Source organism: Helicoverpa armigera, chromosome 2 (genome assembly GCF_030705265.1).
Source record: "Helicoverpa armigera isolate CAAS_96S chromosome 2, ASM3070526v1, whole genome shotgun sequence".
In the NCBI taxonomy this organism is placed as follows: domain Eukaryota; kingdom Metazoa; phylum Arthropoda; class Insecta; order Lepidoptera; family Noctuidae; genus Helicoverpa; species Helicoverpa armigera.
In genome coordinates, this window is record NC_087121.1 from 769,090 (window position 1) to 790,866 (window position 21,777).

The 21,777-nt window shown below is 37.9% G+C and overlaps 2 protein-coding genes across 5 annotated transcripts; one reads left to right on the plus strand and one right to left on the minus strand.

The window, feature by feature from the left end:
- Positions 1 to 464: 464 nt before the first annotated feature.
- LOC110378774 (uncharacterized) lies at positions 465 to 18,788 on the plus strand. 4 transcript variants are annotated; one of them, XM_021338167.3, is made up of 5 exons: positions 465 to 598; positions 1,345 to 1,410; positions 1,489 to 1,646; positions 12,934 to 13,040; positions 14,069 to 18,788. In XM_021338167.3, exons 3-5 carry the CDS (start codon positions 1,505 to 1,507, stop codon positions 14,831 to 14,833), a joined length of 1,014 nt encoding a protein of 337 aa, XP_021193842.3. In that variant the 5' UTR covers positions 465 to 598; positions 1,345 to 1,410; positions 1,489 to 1,504; the 3' UTR covers positions 14,834 to 18,788. The 4 variants fall into 4 exon arrangements, with proteins under 4 accessions (XP_021193842.3, XP_021193840.3, XP_049699818.2 ...); XM_021338165.3 differs by having other exon boundaries at positions 1,500 to 1,646; XM_049843861.2 differs by lacking the exon at positions 465 to 598 and adding an exon at positions 643 to 666 and having other exon boundaries at positions 1,500 to 1,646.
- Positions 18,789 to 19,987: 1,199 nt separating this feature from the next.
- Positions 19,988 to 21,343, minus strand: LOC135118677 (uncharacterized). Its single transcript, XM_064041281.1, has one exon. It carries the CDS (start codon positions 21,341 to 21,343, stop codon positions 19,988 to 19,990), a length of 1,356 nt encoding a protein of 451 aa, XP_063897351.1.
- Positions 21,344 to 21,777: the final 434 nt, after the last annotated feature.

Below are 21,777 nucleotides of genomic sequence, written 5' to 3' on the forward strand. Positions count from 1 at the left end.
CATTTATTAACAAGAAAATAACTCCTAGCTCACAACAGACTTTTCACGTAGAACAAAGGGCCTCGCATAGACCTGCCGCACGTAGCCTCGCAATGGCTAGGGCCGCCGCTGACTGGAGAACATTTATTTCAGTCAAATTTAACAATTAAAAATATTCATTCAAAAATTAAATTCGTTTTATGATGATTCGTTAAAAAAGAGGCGCTTCATAGGTTTCGCACACAGGCGCTGCCGGGGGTCGGCGCGGCCCTGGGTGAATGCCGGTGATGAACTAAACATTGGCCCAATGTGTAAACACCGCCGGCCACACTAGGCCACGATTCCTTTGATGTGTGCCAAAAAAACCGACAACTCGCCGAATGCACGCTCACATTGATTGAGTCCGCCAACATACACCAATACCCCGTGTACACAATGGCGATGGGCTTTATGTTTGACTATTTGCCGCTGGCAATTGGCAACACTGACCATTAGTCGCCAATTGACTGACATGACTCATGCATGACAGAAGTCAGTGCATGAAGTCACACAGAGCTTGCGCTTGCTAGTTGTTACACCTGGTAATTTGTGTGTAGCTGCACCCTGTGACAACCTTAAGGTAAGTAAAAGAGATTTTGGATCTTTTCAACCAATTGTACGTCATAAAGATTGGTTTAGTAAGCATAGGTACTTACTACTTTTAATAAATTGGCTACATCTGTCATCATTCGACTGTGCCTTCGTTTTGTTTGCATACCAGTTTCTTTAGCGAAGATCGAGTCAGAAATTATTCTATCTGTAAAGGACAATGGGCACAAATATATGGGACCTGGTATACCCCACCAATAGGAATATCATATATACCATTGGATAGGTCTTTTTATGTAGAACAATATTTACTATGACAGCTTTGTTGAAATGTTTGTCCGTTCTGAGATATAGATCAAAAACTGTGCAAAAGTTAGAACTAAATAATCTATTGATAACTCAAGTTTTTAAAGGAAAATCTAAGTACTACCAAGTGTAAGTCTTGTAAGTGCTACCTGCTGTGCCCGTTAGGGTCCATAATTGTTACTTTCTTAATTATTATTTTCTTGCCCTCGTCTTATTACGCCCCTGTATGACCTTGTTTCTAATGATATCATATCCCACGACGTATTAACATACCAGTTTTACTAAGTTTAGTCAATTCCCCATTGCTAAGGTCTTTTATAAATTTATCTGCGTAAATCAGATCTATTTAAAACAAACGCCTATTACATATTACACTCTTATTTTGCTGTTACTATTAAACATTTATGTTCTAACTGTGACTTTGTTTGTTTGTTCCTAAAAGTAAAACATGTTTTATGTCCTTTTTTTCAGCTCCACAAACACTGATAAGGCCCATAAATAAAATAAGAAGAATTAGCTTGCTTCACATAGCAATCTGTAAGTTGCTCTCTATTTGTATTACTTTGAATAGCATTTCCTGTCTACCCTTAAAACGAATTGTGTTGGTGACGCCAGATCTTTTTAAGGAAAAATGGCTCCTGTGAAAGCTTGGTCTACAAAGGAAGAGGTGCTAAAAGACATTAGAAGAGCTTCGGGCAGAATTGGGAAAAATGAGGGAATAGATTCCTGTCTCGTTGTGGGCGATGTCCCGCCGCCTGTTTTGCAGGAAGATGGTAATATTAATTTCCTTACCTAATTTCTTGCACATTCAGTTTCTTGTTCAGTGGCTCATGGTAAATCGCAAAAACACCACATTCCGTAATTTGTCCTATTTGTCCACAATTAACGAGCATCTAAATAATACTATCTTAGCCACTAGTTATCTTCTAAGTAATCCACTCTAAATACAACTCAGCATGATGGTTATTTTAGCATCAAAATTTGTAGAATGCATTCTAACAGTAAACTTCTAAAATACCATTAAATGACATCATAAAACATATTTATCTAGCTTCTAATTTTTTAACTCAGTATGTTTAAAATGTAAGCAAGCAACATGCAGCAAGCATGGCTTCTGTCACGAGGCTCTGGCGGTCCCATGCGAGTTTATCGTCGCAGATGCTTTTCATGCTCACCACCGCAGTTTCGGCTTGCTGGCCGGCCCAGCCTCAGTCGCGGTGGCGAGCGCTGAAACTACCTGCGCCTCAGCTCGCTGGCCGCCTCGCCCCTCCGCACCTACGCGGTTTTGAATTGCACTCTAGGGATAGGGCAGACAGGACTATGTGGAGTCGGTTTTGCAGCGATTCGTTTTCGTCACTAACTTCAATTCTTAATACAATGTTTTTAAATTGAAGGTTATAAATGGCAATATGCTAAAAACGAGGCAGAGTTAGAAAATTAGATGACAATGCATAAATAAGAAGGACAAGTCACAATAATTGATGACCTTTACTTGAAGCTTTTTATAGAATACTAGCTTCTGCCAGCGGTTTCACCCGCATCCCGTGGGAACTACTTCCCGTACCGGGATAAAAAGTAGCCTATAGCCTTCCTCGATAAATGGGCTATCTAACACTGAAAGAAATTTTCAAATTGGACCAGTAGTCCTGAGATTAGCGCGTTCAAACAAACAAACAAACAAACTCTGCAGCTTTATAATATTAGTGTAGATTTAGTTGGCATTGTAAAAAAGACGAATTAGTTTATTAGAGGCTATGTCATTTCCCCGTTGCTTAGTTATAAAATTAGAAGTTTAGTCATGTGTCCAATAAATAATTTTGCGGCTAGACATATAATTTCCCATTGTTTTTGAATTTATCTATTACAAACAGAAATACAAATTTTTTCTCTTAATAGTATTTATATAGAATTACACATCCTTAACTAATTCATGTGTAAACATGTTCCATAATTTTATTATACTTGAATCTGAGACAAACATTGTTTACTTTCCTCAATAAGGCACTCTTATAGTTGCAGAATTCGTAATGCGTTGTCATATGATATTGTTTCAAGTGAAGACATGTCACAACATTCACTGCATTCTTCACTCATGAGTCATCAATTTTGTTACTAAACTTTTTATTTGAACACTCATTTTAAAATGAAATGCATCTGAAAATCATTGTGAATATAATAAATACCAGTAATTTAATCAATTGAATCATTATTTTAAGCAGCAGTGTATTTCTCTATATTAATATTATAAAGAGGAAAACTTCGTTTGTTTGGGTGGCATGGATAAACTCAAAAACTACTAGACCGATTTAAACAATTCATTCACCATTAGAAAGCTACATTATCTGCAAATAATATAGGCTACATTTTATCTCGGTACAGGTAGTAGTTCCCACGGGACATGGGTGAAACCGCGGTAAAACGGCTAGTTTAAACAATTTATTTATAAAAAAAGGCCTATCAAGTTTAGTAGTAAATAGCTGGCGTACTGTTAGCACTTTGCATTCCCTGTAAAGCTGGTGGGTGGGGAATCTGAATGGACGAAAGCTTGCGACCTTCAGCATTGCTCTTTGGGCACGTTCCAAGGGCAAGAGGATAGTTTTAGGGGCGCCACCCCAGGAGCTAATACAGTAGGCAAGAATAGACTGACATAAGGCCATATACACCTGCCGAATTAAAGTGAAGTCTGCTATGTTACGCAAGTTTTTAAAAACGAATATCAATTTACGAACTCGAGTGCATAATGAGTCAATATGTTTCCGGAAGTTAAGCTGGGCGTCAATCGTGACACCTAGATATTTTATATGGTCAGTTTTTACTAATGTAGGGCAAGCGCATGCTGTGTAAGCGGACGTACTCATATGACAATTATGTGCATAAATGTGTAGGTTAGTGTTCTTAATGTTAGTATTTCTTATAGTAAATAAAATGTACTTGGTTTTATCTGAATCTAATGTCAGTAGGTTATTGTGAAGCCAATTAGACACTATATTAAAACCATTTTGGGCAAGTTCATAAACCTCATCTATAGATTTGCCTGAGAACACAAGAGCTGTGTCGTCAGCATATGACATAACTAGCTTTTGCCCGCAACTTCGTTCGCGTGGAATAGTGACTACCAGCACATTTTTGATTTGACCAATAGATGGCGCTATATGTCCGGAATAATTTTATTTTTATTTATTTTTTTGTAATAAAAACTATCCTATGTCCTTTCTCAAGTTGCAAACTATGTCTGTACCAAATTTCACACAAATCGGTTCAGTAGTTTAGGCGTGAAGAAAAGACAGACAAACAGACAGACAGAGTTACTTTCGCATTTATAATATTAGTTTGGATGACACCATTTGCAAGTGACAAGCTGCTTAATTCATTTATATAAATTAAGAAAAGGGTGGGGCCTAAAATACTGCCTTGAGGGATCCTGAAACCAATTTTTGTTGTACCAACCAACCTGTATTGACCAATTTTTACACATTGGTGACGATCACTGAGATAGTCAGAAAATAATTTTAATTGTGCTCCTCTTACCCCCATTTTTCCAGTTTGTGCAATAATAGGGAACAAGAAACGGTGTCAAACGCGATCATGCTATTATCTAGATCAGATGAGATTTGTTAATTTAAGAACTGCTTGGTTAGTAGATCTTTTAGGCCTAAATCCGAATTGTTGATCCGATAGTAAGTTGTTATTTTCAAGATACTTAATTAATCTACTGTTTATTATTTTTTCCAAAATCTTTGAAAGACCTGTTGATACTGCAATGGGTCGATAATTAGTGACATTGGCTTTGTCCCCAGCTTTAAAACAGGACTTACGACAGCTTTTTTAAGCAAATTCGGAAATGTTCCTTTACCAAGGCATAAGTTAAAAATGTGTGTTAGAGGCGGTGCAATAAGGTGTTTGAAACTTTTTAGCACATTGTTAGGGATGTTATCCCAACCCACAGCACACGTCTTTTAGACCATCAATTATACATAACACTTCCTGGACGTCTGTTTCTAACAATACGAAAGAGCCCAGAGAGTTATGTGTCTCAGGCAAACATTGATTGATTGCAGTTCTTTCTGTAAAAGGTTTTTTCAGCTAAATTTTTGCCAACGTTAACAAAATAGTTGTTTACTTTATTTGTTGCTTCGGATGGGTTCAAACAGGTTGATAAAAGATCAAGCTGAGTGTCTACTTTTGTTTGTCTGTGTTGCTTTTTCTTGAAATTGACTGGACTAAAAGTATTTTTTTAAGAGTTTCAAAGGCATTCTGACATTCTGTAGTAAACTCAAATTGAACCTTCTTTCTACATAATTTATTTAGTGGCACAACAATAGCTGCAAAGTTTAGGAATAAAGGACAATGTTATCGATATCGAGCAAAAATGAGCGAAAAATCACGTTTGTTGTTTGGAAGTCCTCCCAAAATATTTATTTTATTCTAGTTTTCAGTATTTGTTGTTATAGCGGCATCAGAAATACATCATCTGTGATTTCAACCCTAACTATCACCATATTCATGGGATATAGCCTGGTGACAGACGGACGTTTTTACCCTTTAGGTACGGAACTCTAAAAATGATCCCAAATTCTGGTCCGAAGAAAGATCATTACTATTTTCTGAAGTCTAAAAGAAATTATGTCGTTCATTTGTTGTAACATGATTTAGATTTATATTATTAGAATAGTTTGCGTAATTGCCACGATTCCCACGGACACACCAGGCACCGTAACTTGACGCTCCTCGTCGATATACCTGAGCACCGTGGCTGCCCCGCCATGTGTTCCTTGGCGCAGCTAAATTTTGATGCGGCTGTCTGCTACCTCGAAAATATCATAATAAATTTCGACCACGAAATCCACGTTGACCAAAATTAATAGTGCGAGTAGACCTACTTTTATATGACTTGACAGTCTGATGTTCCGCAGTTAGGCTAGTTTCATCTTCGGCTACCTTGATGGCATCCTTTAAGGAGGTCAAAGGACCATGCCCATCTGTGTCCCAGTAACGCCCAGAGAAAGTATATTATAAGATAGCCTTATTAAATAAAAACTAGAATTATGATGATAATTTGAAGTCTTAAAAAGCACCGGTTAAAAAATAAAAAAAATAAGACATTCTTGTTGATATTGCAGTACATGACATCGTTTCAATCATGCTTTATTTATTACGGTCTGTAATCTCGACTTTTGGCCCATGTATATATTCATTTACTGTATACAATATATTCAAATAACTGACATGTTTATCTAATAACATACAATTAAGTCATGAATTCATGATGATCATGAAGTTCCTAGTGAAAAACTAATAGCAATGCTGTCTATAAACGATAAAATGTATAAAAAACCAGTGGGAATTTATCATGTTTAATGTCCAATATCTTTTGAATCGGAACTTTATATAATACTAGCTGGTGCCCGCGACTTCGTCTGCGCAGGTTTAGTATTTCGAACAATATGTTTACAAATTGTAGCCTATGTGTTATTCTGATGTATAAGCTATATTATTGTAAAGTTTCATTAAAATCCATTCAGTAGTTTTTGCGTGAAAGAGTAACAAACATCCATACATACAAACTTTCGCGTTTACAATATTAGTAGGATTAAATCTAGATATCTTACAAATATGGCTGTAAAGCTATCGTATGACATAGAACTGGAATTTGGGCGTTGCTGACTTTTGACTCCATACTAATATGGGCAAGATCCTTTCGTGCTGAAATAAATGTTAGTGGGAGCTTTTTCCCACCCCAGAGAATAACGCACAATGGTATCCACAATAATATTTATTTAGGAGAAAATTACAAATACATTTTCATGAAAGCACAATGACAATGACACAACACAGACAACCACTTTTTTATATGTTATTCTTTTTAAGTACTCCAAATTCAAATTGATTTATAGGCCAGTAGGCCGACAAGTAGTAATAATTGAAACTTTAACACGCCCCCTCAATTTTACTATACTAGCCCCAAGCCTGAAGTACACTTATAGTGTTTAATCGCGGGTAAAGCTTTAGTTAATACATCGGCTAACATCAAATCTGTCGGCAGATGCTTCAACTCTACAACATCACCCTTCAATACATCCCTAATAAAATGATACCTTATATCTATATGTTTGCTACGGGCATGGTAGCCGGTATCGTTTGCAATATATATCGCCCCCTGGTTGTCAGCATACATCGTAGTTTTTGATAAGTTTAACAGACCTATTTCTTTCAACAAACTACTGAGGTAAAGAGCCTCTTTCATACCTTCGCTAAGACTTATATACTCAGCCTCGGTTGAGGATGTAGCCACTGATCTTTGCTTTTGCGATCGCCATGAAATTGTAGCTCCTCCTAATACAAAAGCGTAACCAGAGTATGATTTCCGATCAATTAATGAGTTACCCCAATCAGCGTCTGAGTAACCCGTTAACGACTTTCCTGTTTTTCTAAATGTTAATCGGTAGTCAATAGTCTTCTTTAGATATCGAAGAACTCGTTTAGCGGAAATCCAATGAGTATGATTTGGACAAGTTGCAAATTGAGCTAACTTTGAGACTGTATTAGCAATGTCAGGCCTTGTGGCAACACTCAAATACATCAATGTTCCTAAAAGTTCGCGATATGGCCACAGTTCCTTTTCCTTGTATTCTTCGTGACGCTTTGGAGCTGCAAAATTTAGTCCCACCTCAAAAGGCGTCGATACGGTTTTGCAGTACGTCATTCCAAACTTCTTTAATGTGTCTTGGATATATTTACGCTGTGATAGACTTATTACACCGTCTTCCTTCACTATCTCTATACCCAAACAATATTTGGCTGGTCCAAAATCCTTTAACTCAAAATCATCAGCTAATTTCTTCTTAAATTCTTGTATCAAAGTAAGATCATTACAAGCAACTAAAATGTCAACATATATAACAACTATCAAAACTGTTCCATCCTTCCTCCGCTGATAATATAGACACGGTTCATTTTTGCTTGGTTTCAGATTCATTCGACGAAGTGTTTCATCTAATCTAATATACCACTGTCGTCCCGCTTGCTTTAAACCATACAATGAACGCTTTAAGAGACAGGCATCTCCTCCAGCTTGAAGATCCACTAACATTTTATTAGCACGCTTTCCAATTTCTGAGCCCTCTCCCTCTCTCTGAATCAGCATATGAAGGTTTTCTTCTAACATCTTTGGTATCTGCATATATACCTTTTCGTCGATTTTGCCGTTTAAATAAGCAGTATTGATATCTAGTTGATGGACTTCTAAATTCAATTCTACCGCTAGTGCCATTAAAAGTCTGATAGTTTCAAGTCTCGCTACTGGGGCATAAGTTTGGTGATAATCTACACCATAACGTTGACTATAACCCCTTGCTACTAGACGAGCTTTCTTCTTTGTTGTCATATCGACATTCAGTTTAGTTGTCAAGATATAGCGACAGCCCACAATCTCGCGATCTTTCGGTTTCTTAACAATATCCCAAGTTTCGTTCTTCACTAAACTTTTGATCTCAGATAAAATTGCTTCTTGCCATTTTTCACTCTCATCGCTTGATAAAGCCTGTTCAAGTGATATTTCAACCATCGCTGAGAAAAACTCTTCATCATCTACATTTTGATTAATATCACCCTGTATATCTTTTACAGGTTCCATTGAGTCCGGAAGCATTTCTTCATGCTGTTCAGTTTCTTGTTCTTGAACTTCTACCATATTATATACTTTTCTTGGGCGACCACGTTCTCCCTTTACAAGTTTCGGTCTTCCAGCGGCTCTTTTCAGGATAATTTGTTGCGTATTATTTCCCTCATTAGCTGGCTCGACCTCTGAATGTACATCACCAGGACAACTATCTCCATTCCCGTGACAATCAATCTCAGGGACACAACGTACAACATCCGTATGAATTCTTTCATTGGATTGATCACCAGCGCCTGTCAATGTCTCATGCGTGGCAGGTAAATAAGTATAGAATTCAGTAGTAACTGGACTTTTCGCATTTGAATGAGTATCTTCAACTTCCAGTTCAACTTTCTGATGAAACTGTTTTGGTTCCTCTTTTTGAACAAATTTAACATCACGAGCTTCAACGACTTTATGTTCACCTGGTATCCAAATTCGGTATCCTTTCGTACATCTCGGATACCCGACAAAAACTCCCTCCTTAGCACGAGCATCGAATTTGTCTTTCATTAGTGTCTTGTCTAAAATATAGACTTTTGCTCCAAAACTTCTTATGTTGGATAAGTTGACTTTAGTTCCAGTCCATTTTTCAAATGGAATACCACCATTTAGACTACTCGTTGGACAACGATTGCGTATGTAGCACGCAGTCACAACAGCATCCGCCCAAAATCCTACGGACAAACCAGAAGATAATAACATGCATCTAGCCATTTCAAGTAAAGTTCTGTTCATTCGTTCACTGACTCCGTTCATTTGAGGTGATCGCGAAATACTCAGCCTTCTTTGAATGCCTTCTTTTTCACGACTACAGTATTCACCGCCGTTGTCAGATTGAAGGAATTTAATTTTCTTTCCTGTGAGTCTATCAGACCATGCGCACGACTCCACTGCTGAGTCCGGCTTAGGTATAGTTCCATTTACGTATTTCCATACCTGATTTCTCGTGAGCAACGCCTGCACTTGAACCTTCCAGGTTTCATAATTTGTGCCATTCAAATTCTCAATTTTCGATGTAAACGTCGTCTGGGCCATGACCTGTCAGTGGGAGCTTTTTCCCACCCCAGAGAATAACGCACAATGGTATCCACAATAATATTTATTTAGGAGAAAATTACAAATACATTTTCATGAAAGCACAATGACAATGACACAACACAGACAACCACTTTTTTATATGTTATTCTTTTTAAGTACTCCAAATTCAAATTGGTTTATAGGCCAGTAGGCCGACAAGTAGTAATAATTGAAACTTTAACAATAAATGTACCTAATTTTTGACTTCTTAACCCTTCGGAAAAACATCTACTTAATAGTGTTCCTTTCATTAAGAACACGTAATACCTCATACGCTTTATCATCACCATTTGCTTATGAAATGGTCAATTCTACGAATAACTTCTCTATCTCTTGAGCAAACTCTGTAACTGACTTTTCACCTTGTCTAGCCTTTTGTAGTCTAGACAGTAAAGCAGTATCTGACTTGTGAGTAAGTAAATATTTACACATACCTTCTAATAGCAATTCGACAGAACTATAACAAGTAGCTAAACGCATTTTTGCTCCATTAGTTAATCGACTCTTTAAAACAAGTTTCCAAAGTTTCCAAAGTTCTTGAGCATTTAGTTCATCGTCAGTTGTCTGCGTATATATCCAGAATGGACCTGCTGAGTCCTTTACAATCTGGCTTTCGGCCTGGTCACAGTACATCAACAGCACTGCTGAAGGTCACCGATGTTATTCGCCTTGCGATGGAAAACAAATCTCTCACCTTACTAGTTCTTCTTGACTTTAGCAGTGCATTCAACTCTGTAGATTTTGATATTCTTCTCGGCATTCTAAAATCTTTAAACTTTTCCCCTTCCTCCCTAAGTTGGTTTGATTCGTATTTAAAAGGCCGCTCACAATGTGTCCGCCTTGGTAACCTTACCGCTGGCTGGTGCAATCTCTCTGCTGGTGTACCTCAAGGTGGCGTTCTCTCTCCTCTCCTGTTTTCTATTTTCATTGACTCTGTCACAAAGGTCATTTCTTCCCACTTCCATCTCTATGCAGAAGACTTGCAGCTTTACAGACATTTTCCCTGTGCTGATGCAGAAGCTGCCGTTGCTGCCATGAATCGTGACCTGGATGCGATTTGTGATTGGGCGCAGTCCTTTGGACTGCAAATTAATCCCAGGAAGTCTCAGGCCATGATTATTGGCAGCAGATACATGCGTAGCAGGCTAGATGTTGCGTCACTACCACCACTGTGTTTGAATGGGGTTCAGATTGACTACGCTAATTCAGCGAAAAACTTGGATGTTACTCTTGATACCTACTTATCGTGGTCAGCTCAGGTCAATGAAGTTAGTCGCAAAGTTCACTATACTTTTCATACGCTGAAATGTCTTCAACAGTTTTTGCCCTTGAAAACCAAGATTTCACTTGCTCAGACTCTCATCCAACCCATTATAGATTACGCTGATGCCTGTTATTTGGATGCCACCGAGGAGCTTTTAAATAAACTTGAGCGCTTGCAAAATCTTTGTATTCGTTTTGTCTTTAATCTTAAAAAGTATGATCATGTTTCACAATTTCGCAAGGATCTCAAGTGGCTCCCTATTCGTCTTCGCAGGAACACTCGCATTCTGTGTCTTTTATTTAATATCCTTTTCAATCCTAAATCTCCTTCGTACCTGCGGGAACGTTTCTCCTTTCTCCGCTCACCTGATGCGTCCTGCAGGACTCATCTCAAATCCTTACTTAAAATCCCTTCCCACTCCACTGATTTCTACTCCTACTCCTTCACCGTGCACGCTGTACGGTTATGGAACAATTTGCCGCCTGAGCTGAGGAGCTGCCAAACTGTTGCTTTATTTAAACGGAAGTTGAAGGAACATTATTTGTCCTTATCATCATAGACGCATATAGTATTTAGTGTATTTTTATATATATATATATATAAAAATATAATATATATATATATATATATTATATATATATATTACATATGTATTTAGGTTAATGTTAGTATTTATTTTTAGTTATAGCTTCTTTCTTTTTTACACACTATCTGCATCTCTTCTTATTCTAACTCTCCCATAACGGGCCAGCTGGAAGAAATTTCTCTTGAAATAAGCTGTGCCTATGTACTATATGTTCTATCTTTCTTCTTTTCTGTATTCTGTGTGTGTATCTGTGTACATGAACTATTAAATAAATAAATAAACAAAATTAATTAAAATCGACATATCACCATCAATAAGCATTGAGTCATTAAATTCAATAGCAGAAATTAAGTCATTAGTCACCTCATCATCACCGGTCATTTTAGGCAATAGGCTTACAGCTGTCTTTAAATTAAACTGGGGCTAACCGACCTTGTGTGAAAAGGTGTCCTGACCTGACATTATAAATATGTACATTATAAAAAATACATGAACATAAAAATAATAATTCTTTAGACGCATCTTTAGGTAAAATACTCAAAATATTATAAACGACACACACAAGTTCTTAGCTTCTAAAATCTTATTCTCAAAATTACTATGTACCTACAATTCTTGCAGGACCTAACTTAGAAATAGAATCCGTACCGTACAATGTTTAATTGCTTATAAATATCTGCTAATTTTAATTCTATACTCATAACCTAATGCAACAAGTGTTAAGAGGCTCAATAATACAAAAAAAAAGTAAAATTACTAAAATAAAAGAAATTAAGATGCGCGTACTAATTATGACTAACTTGTTGGTCACAATAGATTGGTCACTGTTACACCTTGGTTTCTGGGTCCTCATGCTCCCTGTGTTCCCTGCGACGTCGGTAGCTGACACGTGCGATTACTCGTTCCAAAACGCCACTCCTTAGCTGTTTCTGCATCCGGTTGGTGTGGCGTCGTTTGTACAGGCAGAAGAATCCGATCAACACCGCCAGCAGCATGCAGGCGCATATTATGGACAGAAGGATATTGATCGTCTGAAGGTGTTCCGCCGTCGCTTTTTCGTGGTTGCTTCCGGCTGCAGACTGTGCAATGACCATTTGTTCTTTGCTTTGCCTTGTGCCCATAGCGTTAGTTTGTTCTGGGTTGGTGTTCTTCGTCGATATTCCAAAAAAAATAAAATCTTGATGGACGCCAATGCAATGTCCAAAAGCAATCAATACACCGAAGTCTAGAAGATTGAAAAATATAGTAGAAATTCCATGTAAATAGGTAGAATATATGATGTCGCTAGTATGGCAGGGTCGCCATGAGGAGTGATCTGGTCACGATTTAGAAGAATTGAAATAATTTGTCCATTTAGTTTGAAGGTCCGGTTTAGTGTGTGAAAAGACATGTTAAGACAATTACAAGACAGTATTGCTAAAGAAGCACATAAATTAATTGGCTGTTAATTAATTATTTTTATTTTTTTGCCAGCTGATGAACAAATTCAAATGATGTTTGGACATGGAGTTCAGAGAAACGCGATTCAAACAGAGCAGCAGGCGCCAGATCTCATCGGCTTACGGAAAATTATAAAGATGGTAAGTCACCTCACCTTAATAGTTTTCTTTCCAGTCTAGTGAAAAGTGTTGTATTGGCTATGTGCAATGTTGTATAAGCGAGTAGTGGCGGACAGATAACGACCGCAGCGCACAACACGGCAGAAATTGGAAACAAATGCGGATGATCAGCTGTCAAATGTGTTGATTGCAGTACAAAATCAAAGCAAAGAAATGGGCCATGACTGTTGTTGCCTTGTTAACTGCAAAAATAACGGCCTCAGTAGCAAATGTAAATTTTATATTTTCCCAAGAGCGTCTAAAAATAAAGCACTAGACTACATTTCTTTTTTGCAACTGGTAGGAACATATCTTCAAAGTATCTTCCTTTAGAATATTTATTTTGATCAAATTGCCCCACTGTTGTTCATTACTGGTCGTTGGCAAGCTTTTGGTGTTGTTAACATAGGATAATAAAGCACTAACATGTGATTATACCTAGACACAGTCATATTTTACATCAGTGACGACACGAGCACCATTGATCTGTAAAAAATAATAAGAAGGATAAGAAGCTTACAATTAGTAAATTGGAAATGACTTACATGTAATAGCATTCTGGCATCACATAAACATTACTTACGTTTAAACTGGTTTTGTATGGTGTTAGTGTCACAGATGTCTGACGAATTACGTGGGCTCGTATTAAGTAGCTCTGGCCGTTATGTCGCAGTTCTTCCACATTTCTTACATGCTCGGCTTATATTAATTTATTGCCTTTTGTCTCAGTTTGTGGTTGGAAACTAATATTATGGGTAATAGTTTCAAACCCGGTTTTTATTATTATATTCATTTTACATTAAAACTATTGAATAAATTGCACTTAAATAATGTCAACAATACTATTTTAATTAATGTTTACATTGTTATTATTTGACAGCTTCCTCAAATGTTGTAAACGCTACGTGTCGCCACCGTCGCGCACATAGCCAATAGCTAAACCATAGCCTTATCCAAATTATCTCTACTTAGTATTTACCCATCAGAAATAATGTTTTGCTTCTTTTCAGGTTAATAGCAATAATTCTAATACAGATACAAGTTATTTAGGAGAAGATGCTGGCGATGCTTCTGATTACTTTTATGCTATTACAAAACAAAGCAGTTTAAACCCAGAAGTGGAAGCATTCATACCAAAAGCTAATAGTTCATCAAACTGTCACAAGGAACCGGAAAATAAAAATAATATTGAAGAATATGCTACAAATTTAAAGCTTAAAATTAGCGACGCCGCGAAATCGAATTCGTATGATTTGAAAAGAGAAAAAAATGTAGCCATAGCAACGCTGTTGAAATTGTATGCTAACAACGACACACCGGTAAAACTATGCACTCCGGAATATTTTGAAAATAAGTTGGAAAAACCTAGTACTTCAAATTCTTCGTGCTGTAATAGCAGTACCCCATTAATGTTGCCACAAGACACAGAAATGAAAAAGTCTATAGAGAAGGTGAATAACTGGTTAGAGCCCACTAAAAGAAAAACACAGGCGGTTTCTTTAGAACCAATATTCTTTAAGCGAAAAACTGTCCAAACAGTGAAGTCCCCCGCAAACAGCGAGGGTTCAAAGCCTTCCCAAAATGCGCGGAAATTTATACCCTCCGAACATGCCGCAGAGTTAGCAAAAAAATATGAACAAAATAACAAAAATCATGAGACAGACACGGAAGCTGTCACTTGGGCAAATCTCCAAGAAAAATTAAGAGAAAAAGACTCGCTTATAAAAAGCCGTTCAGAGGGAAAAAATTTAGAGAGTAGTTCTTCCATCCAGTAAAACCGTTTTTTTTACCCGTTTCAGCGATTTACAAGAGTGGTAACAGAATGACTAGATTTCAAATTGACCACGCAACTGGAAAATGGGAGGTTTTCTTTTTGACAACTAACAAATTAAACCTTAGACAGTGATAGATGGCGTTGTACCTACTACGCGACCGGGTCTTTGCTAAAATGACAAGGTTAACACGTAGCTTAAAGAAAGTCAAAATTCTGGACAAATTGTTTTCAAAATCTCGGGATATTCGGAGAATAATCTGACTGACTTCTTTTCTCCTTCTCTTCTATTTTCATTCCCTATTTTATATATTTTTTAAAATTATTGATGACGAGTATGTTTCGTTATACGATCTCAAAATTATATGACTTTGATTTGATAAGATGTGAGGCTCCGTCACTTCCAGTAACGAACTAAAATCAGCGCCATCTAGGCATCAGCTAGGAAAAGATGAAAAAGAAAATCCCTCATTCGAAAAATGTCTTAATTGCGTGCCAGATTACCATGAGCAATAAGTGACGCAGGTAAATCGACCCATTGGAATTTAATTTCATGAAATCTGGTAGTTGTGAAATTTTTCACAGCTCAAAACCATCAGGAGGCAAAAAGACTTAGAACGTTCTCATAATTTCCATCAAAGACATTGTAAGTAAAATACTTTAAAGTTATCGGCACGGGTATTGAGCCCTGACCTTCACCTGCGCAGAAGCGATTTATTGGTTTATTGCCTTATGTGTACAGTGCGCAAAGCGATCCCCACTCTTCCGCCGAGAGCTCAATATCCGTGCCGATAACTACATCTAGAACGCTGGACGCTTAGTATATAGTTTAAAATATAAACATTGTAAAACAAATTGAGCTCTTAAGTATAAATATAATTATCGAAAAATCGTCAGGAGGCATTAAAACTTAGATCTTTTCATAAATTCCGTCAAAAATATTAACGTCCATAAGTGTAATGTCAACTCAAGCATTACAAAAATACTTTTGAAGCCAAAAGGGAGTTTGTTGAAGTTCTTTTTTGTAGCACCCTATTTTTTAAAATTTGCATATTTATTATATTTACGTCTTTTCGATAGTGCTATTATATTATTGTTGACTTAATCTAGGAGCTCCACTTCTTGTATAAAATTTTAAAAACTTATATTATATTTGATGGTAATTATGAAAATGTTCTAAGTCTTTTTGCCTTCTGAAAATTTTGAGCTGTGAAAAGTGTCACAAAACTACCAGATTTCATAGAAACTAAATTCCAATGGGTCGATTCACCTACGCCACTTATTTCTCATGGTAATCTGGGCCGCAGCCCAGGGGCGAGTTTCCCCCTAACTCGTTGTGACATGGTCAATTTCAGATTTAGTCAATCTGATACCAACCCTGCTGGGGACACAAGGCGTGTTTCTACACGCCTGTTGTCAGTGTGATTGTAACGAATTTTGTTCATATCCTTTCTGACATAACTCGAAACCCGTCATAGTAGCATCCTTCTTTTTTACTTTTTTTTAAATGAGAATGATGACGTATATTGGGTGTGTCGTATCTAATCACATTATATCCTATCATATATACTATGATATTCTATGGCGAATTGTAAAAAATAATAACCTAATCCATTCAGTGGTTTAGCCACAGGAGTCATTTTTCGTTTTCATAATTTACAACATCATGTGTAAAGTAGAGATAAAGTTAAGAGTATTGAATGTTTTGACCAGTTGACAGCTGTCAGTTTCAAGGGAGAATTTTGGTTGCTTGTAATGACCGACTTTTATATGGTGTTCTAATTCTAGCACATTTTTATTCCATTTACTTTGTTTGAAAAATTCATTTTTAAATTTTTACGTTTTTTCTTTGCACAAAGAAAAAACCAGTGTATTAATGTATTTAATTTAATATGATTAGGTACGACACATCCGATATATACGGGATATTTTTTTAAACAGTGATAAAAAAGTGTGGTTAAGAATGTGTGTAACAGAACTTGCCTTGTCAATGACTCTTTTTTTTGTACTATAATATCAAAGTATACGTATCTTTAAATCTTGTTTAACTATAAGTAGATAAAGGTGACGCACTATACCCTATTTACCGAGCCGTGAGCCAAATGGTAAACAAAGATCAACACTTTCAAGATGGCGGGTATAACCCGACAGATGACAAAACGTTACATTTTTATGTAAAATGTTCGCAGTATCTGTGCTCTACAATTTAGTAGCGTTCCATATTTGACAATTAAGTCTTTTAGGTGCTTTTACATGTAAAATTAAGAAAATATTTTACGGTATTTATTATATTTGATTTCAAATAATTCTAAAAGGATTACACAGATTTAACAGACATCGTTCTAAAATGTCATTTCTAATGTTGTCAGTGTAACACTTCCGTGGTTATTATAAAATATGCTTATAATGAACTCTTTTTATGGTTTGTTTACCTTTTGGCTCATGCCTCCGCGAATAGGGTATAGTAAAAAAATATTCCAGTATATGCTATACTGGCGGGATTTTCAAAATAGAATGTAAAATGCTGAAGCATTGCTCTAGAAGTTGGGTTTTTTGCCACGCATTTTTAGAACGGTGTATCAACATGAATAGTATAATTTATTTTACTCTACAGATTTTTAGAACCATAAGATTATATTATTGAAATGTGGAAGTGGAAAACTTTTATGAATTTTTAATAAACCCTCTTTTGCAAAAAAAGGGCACCTTTGCGAAATGTTGATATAAGAACTTAATGTGTGTTTCAAAAGGTTTTGATGACTGGAAAATATTACTTGCTGAAAATATGAATTGCATAATCAGTTTTAATAACTGATTGATAGACCTTTTTGCTACATCAAAACATTTTAGAAAAATTGTCAGCTGTACTAAATGGTTTAGTATAAATGTAAATGTATGTAAATGGTGAAGTGATTTTCTAAAATCACACCGAAAACTCCTTAAAACGCTGAAGGACTTTCTACCGAGAACTAGTTCAGAACAATGTTTAACCAGTTTAGTAGCGATTCTCCAAAATTCAGAATATACTCTTATGCATGCTTGGCTAACCGTTTTGATGCTAGTAACATACTCCAGTCATTAAAACCTTTTGAAACATATACAAAATCGTTTAAAAGAAAAAGAATTCGCCTTTTTTGCAAAAGAGTTTATATATAAAAAAAATTATTTTTAATGTAGATGTCGGTTTTAGTGTGATAAAGACTGAACTAAATTAAGATTGTGTTCATATTTATAATGTCTTAAGACTGTGAAGGCAAAAAGGATCAAGGGTATTTTGAAACACAATTTTGATTGTAATGTTCTTGTCGATTTAGATGAATTTAAGCAGTTCCATATCTTAAGTAGTGTTTTGAGACGACCCCGTCGTTTAGAGGCTATAAAGTTTTTTAAACTTTCGCGACTTGTAAGCAACAACCCTACAAATTAAAGAAAAGGTGAAGATTGTCACGTATAAGGAAGTTCAGGAGTTGGCGCTAGATAGGTGTCGGGCTGCCGGCGTCGCGCCAGCAGCGCCGACACTCGCGCGCCGGCGCCGCGCGGCCGAGGACGCGGGGACTTCCCCAAGTCCGTCGCCCCTACAGATTACAACGACGTAGGAGGCTCTTTTCGCCACTTATGTGTTATAGGTACAATTCTGTATAGTTACCAACCCTGGCATAAGGAAGCTATAACATTGTGCAATATTACAAGAGATGTTGAGCAATTAAAATTGTTATCTTCAATATTAATTTTACTCAGTAAATTTTGCAGAGTAAAGTAAGTAATATTGCGCAATTTAATTAACCGTCCAGGGAGCGTCGAGAATTATATAAGTTCTATTACCTATAACGTACCTATCCATAAGTTAGAGTTAAGGTAGCACATATCCAAGAAAATGTTTAGCTGTCTTTTGTAATTTTGACGTTCAATAAGTACCGAATTTTCAGCCTACTTTGAATAAATGAATGATTTTTTTAAAACGTTTGTTTTTATTTCCTGCTTGATGTTATTTCCCGCTGTTTCATCCGCATCAAAGTGAAACTTCGTCCCTTACCCGGATATAAAATAGTTCATGTACAGCGCAGACAGTGGGCTTTCTAACAGTGAAAGAATGATTGAAATCGATTTAGTTCCGGAGCCTATTAGATTCAAACAAACAAAACAAATGATTCCTCTTTTTTATTATAGTGTAGAGTATCTTGCCTGGCAAGCAAGTCAGTGACAGTCCCATGGTCCACGCGTGAAGCGAGCCTTGGGCAGCGGGGGTTAATTATCAAGAATTTTGAAGTGGGAGTGATGCCATGGGATCCAAGCAAAAAGCAAAAACCCAAGATGCAGTCTCGAATAAAAGTTACGCTCGAAAGTGTTCCTGGACACTAAGGGTCAATTCCCACTGAAAGAGCAGCGGCCGTAAGAGCACGGAAAATGTAAGAGCGCGGCGCGGTGCGGCGCCGCGCGGCCCGTCGCGCTCGCGCTCAATCCCTTGCAATTACGGCCGCTGCCGGCCGCTGCCGGCCGCTGCTCTTTCAGTGGGAATTGACCCTAATTCTTGTCTCTTTCTATAAGGTACAAGCATACTGTGCTCGGTGGGAGGTGGACTGTATCAATAGTTTGCGGTAAACACCGGGAAAGAGGGAAAACTGGGCCTTAAATTAAACAACTAGTTAAAGAAGGCAAGAAAAAACGAGAGGGCGGCTCGTTGCCAAAGTCAAAGTCAAAGTCAAAGCTCTTTATTCTGTGAACATAGGTTACAAGGTGTTAGTATAATTATAATGTTTCACTATGCCCTGCTCGGAGAGCGTACAGATATACTTAGTAGGTACCTAATACTAGGTTAACTTATCTGGTTATTTATATTATCTTTATAATATGTTGAGTTAACAAAAACAAATCTTACTAAAACTATAATGAATCCAACTAAACTTTTAATGACTCTACTAAATTTTGCGAGACGGCGCGATGACAACTCAAAACAGAAACAAAAGACGAACTAAAAAGTAAACAGCTAGTTGCAGCCAGTACTGCAAGGAGTTCGGAATGCGTACGAGCCTCGCCCTCGTTGGTCAATTTATTAGTTAAATGAAATTAAAAATATTACAACAAAAATCAAAGGGTAAAAAATACAAAAGATAAAATAACAAAAACTAATTCCATCGTTAACATCCCCCACCCCAGTGCGTCAGCACTCATTCCCGATAGCTATATACACAACTCGTGCTACCGGTCGTCGCAATATGCCCGACTTTGTTTGCACCTCGGCGACTCTGATGCGGCCGTCTTGGCCTGGCATCACCCTTCGAATTATGCCGCGTGGCCAAACGTTTCGTGGGGATGCGGGATCGACAATTAAAACGAGGTCACCCACTTGTAAGGGCCTCTGCTCCTGCTGCCACTTCTTTCTCGGACGCATGTCCGGCAGCACCTCCTTCACCCACCGTCGCCAGAATGAGTCAGCCAGCTGCTGAGCAATCCTCCACTGTTTGCGCAAGAATGTATCTGACTCATCAAAGGTGCCCATAGTCGGTAGGTTTGAGGATGAGCCAAGGAGAAAATGGTTGGGTGTTAATGACTCGTCAGTGTTCGGCTCAACGCTCACATGGGTGAGGGGCCGACTATTTACCATCACTTCAACCTCTGTCATGAGAGTTTGTAGAACAGCGTCTCGGGGTGCTCGCTCTTTCAGCACCACTTTCAGTGCGTTTTTCACGCAGCGGATGAGTCGCTCCCATGCCCCACCCCAATGTGGGCTGGCAGGGGGGGAAAACGTCCATGTAGTGGTCATGCTGTAACTCTGTACTCCGTCAGCTAAGAGTTTCTCATCCAATTCGGAGACACACTTCTTCAACTCCTTGTCGGCGCCTCTCAGATTAGTACCATTATTCGAGTAAAGGTATCGCGGCCACCCGCGTCTCGCTGCCATTCGTCGGAGAGCCATTATGACGTCATCGGTGGTAAGGCTTCCTACGAGCTCAACATGTATAGCCCTCACAGTGAGACAGGTAAACAACACGCCGTACCTTTTTTCTCGGCGACGTCCTATGGTCACTTCCATAGGTCCGAACAGGTCCACTCCAGTGTGGGTAAAGGGACGCTGATGATGCGCCAATCGTCCCTCAGGTAAGTCTCCCATTCGAGGAGGTCGAGGCTGTGCACGCCTGATTCTGCACAGCATGCATTTTGAAATAACATGTTTAACAGTAGGTCTAATACGTATAATCCAGTACTTCTGTTTCAGCTCATTTACCACCATCTCCTGGTGGCCGTGGAACGCTCTTTGGTGATAATGCTTCACAATCAGCTGAGTCATGTGACTGCGACCATCTAGTATAACAGGTTGCTTAACATCTGGACTTATTTCAGGAGCAGCGTTGATGCGGCCTCCACATCGCAGGACTCCGTGCTCATCTAGATACGGAGATAAGGTAAGTAGCTTACTCGAAGTAGGTAGTGGCATAGACGCTTGAAGTAGCTTAATTTCTCTTCCAAATGATAAAGCCTGTGACTGCTTTATTAGTAAGCGTTCAGCCCTGTCCATCACGTCATCATTCAGATTACAGGTGGAAGCTATCTGTTTTCTCTTATTGATGGCCTTGATAATGTTATCAACGAAGGTAAGTACTCGACTTGTTGTTCGTAGCAAGCGTAGCCATGAAGAGAAGCGTGAAGGTTCAGGTACAGGTAAGGTACAGGTTTCTATATTGTTATCAATTACTGTTACACATTCTAATAACTCTTTGTTCGCAGGTTCAACGACATCTAGCGGCCAATATTCCGGATGCTTATACAAGAAGGTAGGTCCCTGTAGCCACTCATCTTGTAACACCGAGCAATCGTAGTTTTCTCGTGTGGCTATATTTAGCTTATAGAGTACATATTAGTCGGCTTCATAATAGTTTGCTTGAGCGACGTCGTCGACAGCGGCGTAGCACTGGTGTTGTCCGCTACGCTCGTAGCGCTGCTCGTAGCGCT